This window comes from Macaca fascicularis, chromosome 6 (genome assembly GCF_037993035.2).
Source record: "Macaca fascicularis isolate 582-1 chromosome 6, T2T-MFA8v1.1".
Taxonomy (NCBI): Eukaryota; Metazoa; Chordata; class Mammalia; order Primates; family Cercopithecidae; genus Macaca; species Macaca fascicularis.
The window spans coordinates 129,925,028-129,940,716 of NC_088380.1; the positions used below are offsets into that span (position 1 = coordinate 129,925,028).

The 15,689-nt window shown below is 36.0% G+C and overlaps 1 protein-coding gene across 10 annotated transcripts in view; it reads right to left on the reverse strand.

The window, feature by feature from the left end:
• CEP120 (centrosomal protein 120) overlaps positions 1-15,689 on the reverse strand; it is a 77,360-nt gene that overhangs the window by 15,558 nt on the left and 46,113 nt on the right. For all 10 annotated transcript variants that reach the window (XM_015451821.3, XM_073994111.1, XM_073994107.1 and 7 more), the window contains 2 exons: positions 12,578-12,700; positions 4,161-4,259 (listed from right to left, as the gene is read on the reverse strand). In XM_015451821.3, the coding sequence (XP_015307307.3) occupies positions 4,161-4,259; positions 12,578-12,700 (222 nt within the window). The remainder of the gene's footprint in view (positions 1-4,160; positions 4,260-12,577; positions 12,701-15,689) is intronic.

Here is a 15,689-nt window from a genome sequence, read left to right on the forward strand (position 1 = left end):
AATGTGCCTATTTGATGAAGTTATTAATTTTAATCTTACTAAAACAGTTAGGGGCAGAGCACAACTCACTATGGTAACCCCAAGGTCTATTACTTTTCTTCTTAAAGTGTTGCATCTCAGTGTAGTGTGCAGAACATCAGTGATTCCTAGTGACCTCAAAATGTGTTTACAGAGGTGCCTCTAAAGCAGAAAGTTTGTGGGATAAGGATTAAATTGGTTTGCAATGAAAAAGCAATGAGCATCTCTGCACTCAAAGAACTTTTCTTTCATGAAGTATAAGTTTCAGAATTGAACCACTAATTTAAAACTTTTTTTTTCCTTTTCTTTACAAAACATATCTGAATGTGATATCCTCCTTATTTGAATAAAATAGCTAAAATTACTTTGCAATGCTTTTTGGGCAAGAGGGTAGGAAATACACAGGAAGAAGGTTAAATAAAAAATGGATTAAATGGAAAAAAGATCCAGAAGATAACAAAAGTATATGAGGATGTGTGTGTTAGGAAGGAGGAATTCTTACATTGGAGCCTTTCACACTGAATCTTCTTTTAAAGGAGACTCCTTCAATACCCCAGTGTAAAACTAATCAAAAGCCAGGAATTTGGGGGATTCTATTCAGAACACTGTTTGTTTACTTATATTTTTTGAAACTACCTCAAATGGTGAAAAACTTAAAGAATGTAATCTATAATATACACACATGAACATGACAAAGTAAAAAGTTCTTGCATAGATACTTCTCAATAAAAAAACACATCAATTATAATGAGATTAAGTTTCAATAATTAATGATTATTCAGTTCTCCACAGAAAATGCCCTAACCAATAGTTAACAGTTTTCTCCCTTTTCAGCTGATTTGGGTAATGTGTAATGACTGTTCACTACTCAGCTTCTTCAATGGAAGCACTATCTTCCACTTCTTCCCCCTCTACTCTCCTTTTAAAAACTTGAAATGATTTCCTATCTAGTAGTGTTATTTGAAGCATTTTCTCTTTGAAATATTTCTCCCTTAGCTTTGAGTGACATATGTGGTGATAGCCCCCAGTGGTCCCCTTGTTTTTCTAATACTTGCTGACTTCATTTACATTTCTTAACACCCTGCTATATTCTAAGTATCAGTCCTCCTAGGTGAACTTTAAGTTCCACATGGGAGCAACTGCTATATCCATAGCATCCCACTGTGCAAGGTGCATAGCAGGCTCTCAATAAGCACTTGCTGAATGAATGAAAGTATGAACTAACTACAGATGTTTCTTCATCTCAATGTACTCACATTCCTTTATACTCAAACTTGGGAAGTTTACCTACTGACACTCTTGCACATCTGCACATTTAGCCCTTCATACTTTTTCCTTCTGTAGTTTTCTACAGAATGTCTAACTATCACTGCATAACAACATCCCTCAATTATGCACACTTAAGAATTTTGACTCTCAGTCACAGAGCCCTCTAGTATTTGTTCTGTTCATCAATATCCAAAGCTACTGTCCAAATAGGTCCCCATTGACTGAACGCACCACCACCACAGAATGGCTTTATGGCTCATCTCTTTTTAACAAGTTACTTAACATTTACTGAGCACATACTATGTATAAAACACTGTATTAAATACACACTTTAAAACCACTCGTTTAATTCTCAGAATAACCTGTGGAAGAAAATTTCTCATTGTTCAAATGAAGAGACTAATCAGAGAAGTTAGAGAGGTAGAACCAAAACTCAACCTAGCTCTCTTGACTCCAGGGTCATGTTCTTAACTACTATTTATGCTGCTTTTGATGGAGTTTATATCTTGTTACCTTTAACAGCCATTCTCATCATATTTCCTTGGCCCCAATTCCACAGGGACTCCTCTCTATTATATTATATGCAACTTAAATATCTTGGCAGCAGGACCATATATTAGCTGCTTCTCTCTCAAAATCACTTTAATTCTCATTACCAGACCGGGTCTCTCTTGTGGTCAATGATGCCATTTTCCTTCTTAGGATATACCAACTCACCTAACTCAGTACTCTCGTCAGAGTGGCTAATTTTCTTCTAGAAATTCTTTCATTCCTTGACTTCAATGGACTAAGACCATAATATCATAAAAGGGAAAGAAGCCTCAGGCTGGATTCCTCAAAAGCTTTCAATGCTAGGTCTATCACTTAGTACCTATGTGATCACATGAAACTTAACTTCTTTAAGTCTCAGTTTCTTCATCTATTAGGCTGGTGCAAAAGTAATTGCAGTTTTTGCCACTTTCACTTTTGCACCAACCTAATAAAACGGGAATATTACCTGCTATATAGGGATCTTTGTCACGATTAAATGATAAATTCTGAAGGGCTTAGTGCTACACTTGGCACAAAGTAAGCCTTCAATACACGCTAATTGCTCTACCAGTATCATCATAATGATCTTCACATTTTCTCTAGTTGTTATTTCCTTCATTAGCTTTCTTTTTTCTTTCTTAAACATAAGAATTCCAAGTTCTAGCTGGCACAACTTTAAACACTACCTCTGCAAAGGATTCCTTTATGTCTATTTTTAAGCCCAATCATTCTTTCTAACTGGTAGCCAAATTTCATTCTGTAAAAATTAAAACATCCAAATTTGCAAATCCTATCTCCTTCCCACCCTCCAAACAGCTTTTTCGTAACTATATTTCCCAAACTGGACCAGACACTGAAGCTTGGGCCCTTGGCATCATCTTTGACAAGAATCTTCTTGTTGCATTGCTACTGCTACTACTTAAGTTCCAGCCCTTATCACCAGAAATGACTTAGAAAACGGGTCCTCCTCTGTTTTATAAGAAGAGCCTATGCTTTCCCACTTTATGCCTCTTTGCTATGATCATTCTATTCAGTATATTCACATTTCCCCCACTACTTTCCTAAATCACAACCAATTCCTCTATTAAAATCTTAAGTATCTATCTCCAGAGGCCTATCACAAATACCTCCTCTCCTATGACACCTTTCCAACTCCTGAGTACTCTATATGGTCTGCGTCAAGGCTCTTACTATTAGGCAGTAAATTTTATATTTATGGTTTCTTCCTTATTACTAAATTGCAAGCTCCGTGATGGAAAGGCCAATGTCTTGCATAGATTTACACCTGGTATAATATTATTTTATACTTATTATACATGTAAGACACTGCTTTCAATACAGGAGACTCTTAGTACTATACATAATGTCTATCCTTAGTCCTGTCAGTATTAACATAGTCACATGGCACATTATTTTATATCTATATCTACCTGTCTTCATTTGTAATGCTTACAATCCCAACTCCTCTGTCATCTATGTTAGGGTAAACTATCTACCCTAGTTTTTAATTCTCATGTAGACTGGTAGTACTCTATGAAAGGGGTAAGCATTTAGTATAATAGCATAATGACATTTAATAGTATTTGACGCTTATGGAGACACATTCAGAAAACTACAAACTTGAAAGACCCTATGTGTGAAATTTCATTCAGAATAAAACTGACACATTAAGTAAAAGTGAACTTGGAATAAACGAACCATTATTACTCTCTAAAAGATTTAGGTCAGTTAGGGTTAGATTCAAAATAAAAATCTTATTCATAATTTCTTCAAATGATTAAGATCAAATATGTCCAAAATTAAGATTAATTTCTTCTGAAGCACACAGCATTTGTTGATTGGTAGCAGGAAAGAAAAAAAAATATAACAATTCAGAAAACTTCTATCAAGGTTTTTAAACTTTTTAAAAATCATGCAAAAATTCCTTGTAATTCCTTTTCTTGACTGAATTACTGTGTCTTAAGAATAACATTTGAAATATATTCTTAAACTTGACAAAATGTTCAAGTTATCCTTAAATTTCGTCCTAAAAGGCACTCCCAGTGGAAAGTTTAATCCTAAGAAAGAAAAGAGTGGTTGTTTTACAAGTGAAAGTAAAATAAATTATTCCCAGTTTCTTCTGGGGAAAGGGATAGCTGGCATTTTTTTTTTAAAAGACACAATTGTTTCTAACTATAAAAAAGAAAGATCTTGCCTTTATAACATTTTTATAAAAACCTCTAATCTAAAAAATAGCAATATTCAAATGCTGACATCTGAATGTAACAGATATTGCCAAACACGCGAATTTGCAAAGAAACAAGGGAAAAAGATATAAAAAGAATAAGCTATAAACTACATACCTGTTTAAGTCTGGCAAGTTCTTTCAAAGCTCGTCCCCACTGCTGCTTGTAATGCAGTTTAGACTTAGTTGCAGATTCCAACTTTCTTTCAAGTTCAACCTAACAGTGATTAAAATCATATCAAGTGAAACACTATACCACTGTGTACAACCACTGAAAGATAATATATACAAAGAGTCTGGCTTAAGAAAAGAGTTTATACAGTGTAACATACGACATCATCTAAAACTGTTATATAATTTACTATAAATATTATGGCACATGAACATTTTCTTGTTTAAAATATAGTCTTATTTTTATTGCCTAACAGTCTATCCTAAAAAGAACTGAATTAGTCTTAACCTCCAGACAGTTACTATAAATGTATTTAAACATATATATTATATAAAGATCATGGAGTGAGAAATACATTCATTTTTTACAAAAAACAGTTCTAACTGTTAACATTCCAATTTAGCTGGCACTCTAAATCTTAGAAGCCAAATTTTCTTTTTGGAGGCCTATCTTCATATGGAATTTTGTCTTATGAAGACAGCCAGTAGAGATGCTTTTATAACTGTATTTTGGCAAAATTGTGAAACTCTGAAAACAGTGAAATGTTTTATCAGAAAGCAGTCTACTAAGAAAGAGTACAAAGTCAAAAATATTTTAAGAATGTTAACATAAAGCCAAGAGTAAGAAAAATAATGTTCCTTAATAACACACATTCTATTTTCTATTTTTCCTCAAATATATAAAGAAAAACATTAAAGTGATTCAATTAAAAATATGATTATTTATACTTGCAGCAGGCAATCTGTTGTACATGAACTGAAGCCAACTTGGCTATGTTTTGGAATGTACTCAGTGTTTCAAACCAAGTACCAAACAAATTCATGTAGCCAACAGATAGTTTTACTATTAAGTGATAATGTAATAATCTGCTTGAATTAGAGTAAAACACTGTTACTCTGAACCGGTCTAATTTTTATATCAAGTCTAGTTTTTCCCATACATATAGCTTGTAGTATTTTACAGGAAAACAAAAATGAAGATACTATCCAAAAATTCCAACTTCAGAAAACTCATATGAAAATAAAATGAAAGGAAAAGCAGATGGCCAAATTCCCTTCACAAAAGTGCAGAACATTTTCTGCAGTAATATATGACTACATGGAGTCAAGGTCTTTTCTGCTTTACAAATCCCTAGTGCTTGGATTTAAATGTGTTGACATTTCACAACTAGACTCAAGCATCTTAAGTTGAATAATACTGCTGAGATTATTGAAGATGATCTCTTCTACTTACGCCCCAAAGATGTATACCTATACTACTTGTTAATGTAACAAGAGACCATACCTCAGAAGAAAAGAAAAAAATATTTTTATACCTGTGGGATAAGAGGATAGTATTCAATTATATAAGCAATCATCCATGGGTCTTGGAGAAGGTCTAGTATACTAGACGAGCCCCAGAATGAGAGTTAGGCTAGAGATGAACCTAGAGGGATTATTTATACTCAATGCACCATCAGAAAAGATTGTGGATAGGTTATATCTGTTCTGCCATAATTATTAAAACAATTTGTATTTGCATAGTCGCACTAATTTAAAACACATGTATAGTTATAGACATAATTTCTTTATTTTTAATAAAATCTTGTAGCTAGTAAATCTGAGACACAAACCTCATTCTTCTAATTTATTCCTACAACCAAATCAACGATTCCTAACTTTTTATTTTTTAAGATATAGATGTCTCTGTGATTCTAAAGAAATAGATGGACCCAATTCCCAGAAACAATGTACACAGCTAAAATTTTATAATTTCAAGACATTCAAAGACCTTGGGTTCTTAAGAGCCCTTACTGTAAGTAGATTTAAACTTCTGGAAGCCTTTGTACTTATATTTTTCTTTAGGTTTTCTTGGTCATGACTGAGGTAATAGACCATAAGCCAAGTTATATACTCCTGAAAGAAAAACTCAGCTCAGTACCTACAGTCCATTCAGAGGCTAGTAAAACTCAAAGCATAGATGAAAATTCACTGGTTTCCAATCTCCCTATTTCTACCCTTGATACACCTACAATTCTAGTTCTTTACTAGACGTATGGCATTGTCTTTGTCTCTTAATCTGCTATTCCCAGGTCAATTCTGTCACAAGGAACTCTACATTTCTCTCTTGAAATCTTTTCAAATTCTATTCCTTTATATTCCTACCACTACTTCCTTAGCCCAGGTTCTTCTCAACTCATCTTGACTATAAGAGGTTCTCTTGTCTCTCCAGCCTCCCCAGCCTCAAATCTATTCTATCTACAAATCTTGTAAAAACTACTATTAAATAAATCTATAGTAGCTACTATTTATCTACAGTATTAAACCTAAACTACCTGACCTAGGATTGAAGGCATTGCAAAATATAGTATCTGTCCTATCTGCTCAACCTGCTTTCCTCAACAGGAAACCGACTCCAACCAGGTTTGTGTCCCCTGTGTCTTCCCCACTCCTTGCCCAAGTTACTTCCTGAGCCTGCCAATTCTTTTTCCTCTGCTTACCTAAATCTTAAGGCTTAGCTCAGATTCTACCTCTACATGAAGCTGTCATAAAACTACTAGATTCCGAACGCCAAATGGTTTCTACCACATTCCTTGGAGTTTGATTATTCATGGTCATTTACTGCTCTCTGACTAATCTCCCAATTACTTTACGAACTCTTTAAGTGAAGTCTCAAAAGGAAGTCCCAAAAGGATAATGTAAGTTTTCTCTTCCTATCTTTGATTTTTCTCTTACTTTCCCATTTGCCCCAAGTCAGGGGTGGCATATAGTAGATACTTGCCAAATATTCTTACGTACATAAATTTTAGCTTAATTAAAAATATCTATGTTCTTTCAATATATCTTCAGTCTTTTCAGCCTCTGTAGGCCCTACTAAATTATATGCCTTCCACATTTCATTTTTAAAGTCCCCATTATTTAAGCTATATATATATTAAAAAATTTCCTAACTGAAAGAAAACCATAAACTAATACTCACTTCTTACACAATACAAGTTGGGTATCCCTAATCCAAAAATCCGAAGTGTTCCAAAATCCAATACCTTTTCAGCACTGACATGACACATAAGAAATGCATCTCAGACTTCAGATTTTCAGATCAGGGATGCTAAACAGGTAAATACAATGCAAACATCCCAAAATTCAAAAAAATCTAAAACTGGAAACACCTCTTGTCCCAAGCATTTTGGATAAGGGATACGCAACCTGTAAAAAGAATCAACAATTCCATTTGCTAAAACTATATGGTTATGTTAACTTATTTTCAGACAATTCCAGTAAAAAAATGGGAATATGCATATTACACTGAAAAGAATAGGTAATGAGAAAAATCAGATACTTTTTAACTTGGGTCTTTCTTTTTGTGCAATTATCTCTTTGTCACTATTTTAAGAAATAAGATTCTGCCCTCTTCTGGCTCCAAAAAGATTTACAAGGAATTTTCAGAAGAGCTGAAAAGCCTTGTTTCACTAGGCACCTTAAACATGCTGGATGAATGTATTAAGTCTAAAATAGAGGCAAATCAATTATGTACTTTTCTCTCTCAATGCAAGCTCACAGTACTGCTTATACCTTTAATATGTTTAATGATTTTTATCCTTTTGATAAAAGCGTAGGAAGAAATTTTAAAAGTCATTTAAAATTTATTTTTATCGTGGACATTACTAGTCAACCAGTCTATATTCAGGGATGAATAAGATAATACCTCTGTTACTATTTTGATTTCTGGTCTTTAAATTTCCCCGGGGTAAAAGAGAAGTACTCTTAGACACCCACGTAATAGATCTTCTGAGAATCAATGTGACATTATCCAATGAGTGCTTTAAATATTTCTGGTAGGTGGCCGGGCGCGGTGGCTCAAGCCTGTAATCCCAGCACTTTGGGAGGCCGAGACGGGCGGATCACGAGGTCAGGAGATCGAGACCATCCTGGCTAACATGGTGAAACCCCGTCTCTACTAAAAATACAAAAAAAAAAAAACTAGCCGGGCGAGGTGGCGGGCGCCTGTAGTCCCAGCTACTCCGGAGGCTGAGGCAGGAGAATGGCGTAAACCCGGGAGGTGGAGCTTGCAGTGAGCTGAGATCTGGCCACTGCACTCCATTCCGGGCTACAGAGCAAGACTCCGTCTCAAAAAAAAAAAAAAAAATATTTCTGGTAGGTACAACAGAATTCATATTTATAAACACAGAAATACTTTAGAAGTAGGAAATGTCCAGCTGGATTCAAGTTCACTGGCAGAAAAATGAAGAGACTGTCCAAACAGGTAAGAAAAAGAATCAATTAAGACTTGCAATTAAATCAATGTGGGCATAAGAGTACCCCAAGATAGCTTGGCAGTTAACAGGCTACAGAAACATTTACTGAGTTCAGAAACACTAGATGAAAAATGTATTTCAGGGAGATGACTGAGTTTAGTTTTGGACATTCTGGGATATCTTGAAGACTGACCTCCAAGGGTCCAGGAGATGGACACTATTTTCATAATACCAAAAGATTATTTGTCTTTTCCACTTTCATTCTTCTATGAATGTACACTGGAGTTTTCCAGAGGCTACATGATGTATAGTATCACAACAGAGTGAATTCAAAATCAGATATAAGAATTCAGATGTCTATTATCCAGACACTAAAGAGATTTGTAAAATAGTAAAACAATGTTACTCTTCTCAATTTTTTGTTTTAGAAAATACTTTTCATAAAAACGTTATCTAGGTATTTTTTACCATTTCTAATACAGTGATTATCAATAAAGGGACCCTGAGTCCAAAAGTTTGAGAACTACAGTTCTAAGGCATTCAAGAAAAGATGTTGGGTAGGCAGTTGAATATATGGGTCATAAGCCAAAGAGACAGGTTTTGTCCTCTAATACACATTTCCTACACACTAGATGAGTATTTGTTTTTCCTTAATGTAAAGATCAAGTTACTCTCCTACTTAAAACCATTCAATGGTATCTCATTATTTACTTAACTCTTATATTTACAAACACAGGATTTAAGTAAAACAATGTCCTAGGTTCTGTGCTTAGCATTTTACAAATACTGAGTCATTTAAATCTGTCATCGACCTTATTACCTTACTACCTCCATTTAAAAGATATGGAAATAAGTACAGAGAAGTAAACCAAGTGGCAGAGCTAGGAATTTGAACCAAGGTGATGTGGCTCATTTTCATACTGTTAAGGACTATTATACTATAACTCTATTAGAATAAAAACCTAAACTCCTTGTCATGGCTTTAATGGCCCATACTTTGAACCTCATCTTGTATATTCTCCTTCCCTCATGCTCTAGGATGGCCTTCGTCCTCAACCTCAAACAATCCAGGCTTAGTCCCACTTCAGTTCCTTTGTAGCTAGCTGTTCCCTGGACACCTTCCATAGCTTTTCATATTGCTAGCTCCTTCTCTTCTCACAGGTCCCAATTAAAATGTCAGTTACCTCCTCAAAAAGGCCTTCCTTAACCACCTTATGTTGGGTAGTATCTATCCTGACAGGCCACCTACATCGCCACATTCAATATGACATCACCTTTTTTATTACTTTTATGTTTGACATAAACAAAAATGATCTCGTTCTTTTTTTACTCTCTCCTCTATAATGGATCTCCCTGAGGAATCTGTCTTGTTCAATGCAAGACTAACTATAATCCTAGGAACACAGAAAGTACTCAATAAATAGCTGGTGGAATGATTAGCAGCAACTTAACATCTCAAAACAGTTTTGTACCAAGATGACGACATGCCCTCCATTAATTTTTGCTGAATAAATGAATAAATGAAAATTCTGAGTAGCAAAGATGGTGCTGGTTCATCATCATGATTAACAAAATGTTTACTCAGTGCTATAAGGTACAGTGTGCTGTCCTAAGAACAGGTAATATGAAAATAGCTATAACATGGTTTCTGCCTTGGAAAGTTTAGAATTTAGTTTGGATTATGGTAGTTCTGAAATAAGTATAAAAAGTACACAATAAGTATTAAAAGTTCCTAAAGGAATCTATTCCACAGCCTACTGTCAGATTATAGTATCTCAACATAAGCTTTAAGGATCTGAGTGCTGGATTTATTAAGTAAAAGATTTTGAAGCTATTCCATAGTCTTTCTCTCCCTGCCACACTTTAGCAGACACCAGACACTACTTCTCTCAAAGTACTCTTGGCTGTGATTGTTATTCTTTAGTCCATTTTCCCAAACATGGAAGTCTATCTCTCACTCTCCAATGCTACTTTGTTTTTTTTTTTTTTTGAGATAAGTTCTTGCTGTCGCCCAGGCTGAAGTGCAGTGGTGGGATCATGGCTCACTGTAGTCTCAACCTCTTTGGGCTCAAGTGCTCCTCCCACCTCAGCCTCCTGAGTAGCTGGGACAACAGGTACATACCACCACATCCAGCTAGGGTGTATGTACATTATATATACACATATATAGGTGTATGTGTGTATATATACACATATATATAATGTACATATAATACACATTTATATATATATATATATATATATATTTTTTTTTTTTTTTTTTTTTTTTTCTGTAGAGACAGGGTTTCTCCATGTTGCCCAGGCTGGCCTTGAACTCCTGAGCTCAAGCAATCTGCCCACCGTGCCTTTCAAAGTGCTGGGATTACAGGCATGAGCCACTGCACGCAGCCCCCAGTGTTGCTTTCTGATTACGATTCATCAAAACTCATTTCTATTAACATCCATTACACCAATCTTACAAACTTGGGAGTAACATCGACTTTTCTTACCAGATAACATTTGAATTCTTTAACTTAGCATCTAAGACCTTCCCCCATATGGCCAAAAATTACCTTTACTTCCAGCATTCTCTTATTAGCCTTATTTTGTAAACTACTACTACAGGTTCAGCATCTCTAATCTGAAAATCGAAAATGCTCCAACATTTGAAACTTTTTGAATGTCAACATGATGCCTATATTAGTTTGTTTTCACACTGCTGATAAAGACAAACCTGAGACTGAGCAATTTACAAAGGAAACGGGTTTAATGGAGAACTCACAGTTCTACGTGGCTGGGGAAGCCTCACAATCATGGTAGAAGGCAAGGAGGAGCAAGTCACATTTTATGTGGATAGTGGCAAGCAAAGAGAGAGCTGGTGTAGGCAAACTCCCATTTTTTAAAGCCATAAGATGTTGGGAGACTTATTCACTATCAAGAGAACAGCACAAGAAAAGACTTGCCCCCATGATTCAATTATCTCCCACCGGGTCCCTCCCACAACATCTGGGAATTATGGGAGATACAAGATGAGATTTGGGTGGGGACACAGAGCCAAACTATAGAAATGCCCAAAGGAAACGCTCACCGGAGCTCTGTTGTCCAGTGAACTACAACGACGGTGAGGAAGAAAGCTGGAGAGAAGGGCTCTCTGATGGGACATGGAACCATAAAAAGATTCTACTACTGCGGGTCAAAATAAAGGAAGGAGAGAGATGGAAAAAACTACTGCAGCATAGATCCAACTTCCACCCACCAGTCTTCTGCTAGTGCCCCCTGGTGGCGAGTCTATGAGGGCAAGGAAACCTTCAACACAAAGCTGAGTAGGAAAAGACAGGGAATGGCTGGCACAATCAAATCCTTAAACTTTGAAGGTAATTTTCCTATGTATTACCTGTGTTATTTTCCTCTGAATGCTATATTTTTTTAATCATGCCTAAAAGTTATCAAATCATAAAATGCAAGAACACATATTGTCAAACTTAGATTGTCTAATGGACATTACACATTTTTAATGCCTAGCACCTGAACATTCTGTTTGTGGAGGAATCTCAATTTAAATGAGAAGAACATGGCTTCCAACAATAGAAAACAAAGTAAGACAACCATCCCTTCTTTCTAGCTGACAGACAGAGTGCAAGTCTGTAGTTCAAATGAATACTCCTATCTAGGACATCGAATCTACAGGGGTGATACATGGAGAGAATACTCACAATGGCTACCACAAAACAGTTCAACAGCATAACACTAGAATCAGAGAGCAGGGAATCCAGTGACATGGCAGTGACAGCACCAACAGGAGCATCCAAAGTAGACTGTTTTCTGACAGGATCTTGGCTATGCCTTGCTTCCCCTATCCTGCCCATATTCTGAAACTAGTTCTTTAGCCTCCTGAAAGTTTTGTAAATTCCTTCCTTACTAGAGTTAGTCAATTCTGAGATGTCTGCAACCAAGGACTCTAATTTGTATAAGCTACAACTGACATAAGCCAAGAAATTCAAGTACTAATAATATCATGTGCCTTTAATTCTCTCATGCGTTGACATCAGAACACTACAGCAAAACATTATTACATTGTATACACATTATTTATTGATTTTATAAATTGATCACTGGGACTAGTTAAACTGTGCAAAATTAACATGTGTACCTTTTCCAAGGTGAGAAGATTTATTTCAGACTGTAGACGGATTTCTGGTTTGTTGTTTTGCTGGTCCTTGAACTGTTGGAACTCCTTTTCCAAAATCTTATACTTATTTTCAGCATCATTAAGCTGTATTAAAAAAAGTTTAGCCATTTCAAAACAATGATATGCAAAGTTTAACAATAAAGAATTCAATTCAACAGGGTCTTTTTTTTTTTTATTCTAAAGCATGCTCATAGTAGAAAATCTGGAAAACTGCTAAGGTATAATGACGAAAATAAAGATCCTTAGTCATTAAAAATTCAGTAAATCAACTGATTATACAAAAACTTTTGAAGAGTATGAAATTTCTTATCAAACAGTATCATGAAAATGTTTTTGGTAAAGCTCAAATGTCAAATTTAAAAGTTACCTTCAGAAATACACTTTTTTTACACTTACACTAAGATGTCGCATGTAAGAAAAAATTCAGCAAGAGACCAACAGAAGCAGAGATGAGCAAACACATTTCAACACTAAGGCAACTGTGTCTCTCCTGGATTCCATTAGAGCAGAGTAAGTGCAAGTTCTCTGCCAACCCAGGATTAGGCCCTACAGCTACAGTGGAAAAGAATCTCAGGAGAAGACTCAGGAATAAAAACAGAGAAAGAGATTTCAGGCTAAAATTACTAGAAATGCTCAGAAAACAAAGAAGGAAAAATAAACCAGAAAAACCATCAGCCCAGTTAAGTAAATCAAGGAGTGACCGGGAGATTCAGTTTACTAAAAGAATGGAAATTTCTTGAATTTGAAGAGTTGAGGATAAACAATCAGGAATAGTCTAAAGCAAGTGCCCAGTGTCCAAAGCACAGGAGCATAAAGAAGAGATGGTGACAAGTTTCCAGACTTTTACCGGACTACTTTGAGGCCAACAACCCAACCCTGGCCCTCTGCTTAAGGAGAAGGCCTACACAGGATTCTGGGATACAGATGGAAGGACGACATCTTTTCAGGTTCTGTCTTTACAAATGTGGTCGTCCTTCCAATTCCTAAGTTCTAACTCCAGGCCTGTGTTTTGAGGAGCTCCTCTGAGCCACATGGAAGATCCTCGGGTACCCCAATGGAGCCCTGGAACATAAGGCCTCCATAGTCAGCTCCATGCTGACTCCTTTTTCCCAGAGACCCCTAGCCCCCAGCAGCAGTGGTCAACCTCTTCTGATTCTGCTCCAGATCTTGAATTTAGAGACAGTGACAACCTGGATCCCAATTCTGTTTGAAAGCAAAAGAATAACATAATCATCAATACTCTGGTGCATGACTCTGCCTGGCCCAATGTAATGAAAATGTGAAAAAAATGAATAATCCTGACCCCCTGCCAAAAAAAGACTGAGCATTACAGATATGCCAGATAAGTATCCATGTAAATAAAAATAAGCTCAATTTTAATGTAGCATTTCTTGTTTCTATAGTTTGGTACCGTATGAATTTTACAAATTCAGATACTATTACAAGTTAAGGTAATTTAAAGATTATTTGGTTCAATTCCTTCATACTAATAGGTTAAAAAAAAAAAAACCTGAAAGTCAAAGAAGCTAAATCAAGGTAGTGTCAAAGACCTAATGAGCTAAGTCAGTAGCAGGGGCAAAAAGCGACTTCAGACCTCTTCATCCCCTTGAATAATGCTTTCATTAAAGCAGTCAATACTTCCTGAAAAACAAAATGACACGACAGTCAGCCTTGACTGAACATTCAAATTTCTTTTAGAATAGTTTCAAATTTTTTCTAAAAAAAGGTACGAAGATGTTCTTCTTGAGACTTTTTTTTGAAATGCGAACAAAGATTGCTGAAGATGTTTTCCAAAAACATGTACTGCTATGACTATCCATCATTAGATAAACCAATTATCTCTTCCCTAAGGCGTAGGACTTACCTAAATCTGAAATATTAATACTAAGAAAATATGCGGCAAAAATGGAAATCATCAGTAATAATTAGGATTTATCTAGCATCTTTAGGAAATGTGGTGTTCCATACATGAGAATTTTCCATATGACAGAAGTTTACCTATTTTTTAACATCCAAAGTTGAAAAGAAAACCTTTCTAAAGTCTCTCACTTTTCTGTTTTAAACAAAAGCTAAGAAAACATTAAATTTGGTAGTTTCTTCACAATTCCAGAACATTATCATAAACAATTCTTGTTACAATAGGGTTATAAAGCAGTAAGCTATTAAGGCATGTTGGGCTCTTTTTCCTTTGCTAAGTGATCCATAAATATAGTGATTTGAGTTCTGGTGCCTGCTATAATCTATTTGAGTACAGATACTTTATCTTCATCAGCTCTCACTGACAGTGTATTTAACTGTCCCTTCTGCCAGTCTAGTTAGAATTGTGTGTGTAATACATGTAACATGGTCAAGGTAAGGGTCCAAAGAGCTTTTCCATACCTAAAATGTGAAATGCATACAGTCATGGACTTAGCAATCTGGGCATCTTGGTAACTCCTCCTGTCCTTCTTACCTCCCCTTTTTTCCCCCAGGTTTTAGAACAGTAGTTCAAGAACAGAAGTGTGCTCCGGGTAATTTTTCCAAAATACCAGTTCTTCCCACCATAGTTAGTTATTCCTACAAAGAAGTAAACTACACAGTATACAACACTATCTGCAAGTCTTTTTTCTTTTTTTTGAGAAAGTGTCTCATTCTGTTGCTCAGGCTGGAGTGCAATGTTGTGATTACGGCTCACTAGAGCCTTGACCTCCTGGGCTCAAGTGATGCTTCCACCTCAGACTCCTGAGTACTGGAACCACAGGTGTGCACCACCATGCCTGGCTAATTTTTATATGTGTTGCAAAGGTGCAGTTTTGCCATGTTGCCCAGGCTGGTCTTGAACTCCTGGGCTCAAGCAATCCTCCCACCTTGGCCTCTGAAAGTGTTGGGATTACAAGTGTGAACCACCGTGCCTTGCTTATACCAGTCTTAGACAAGGTACAAACATGCGTATTTCTCAAGAGCTCTCCTGGTGACCCTAATACGTGTTAAGAGCCTTTGTTCTAGATGGTTGAATCTTCCTGCTAAGTGGAAGAAGACAAGCATTACTGGTGAATCCCACCACAAGTGCTCACTTTTACAACTTTATCTTTTG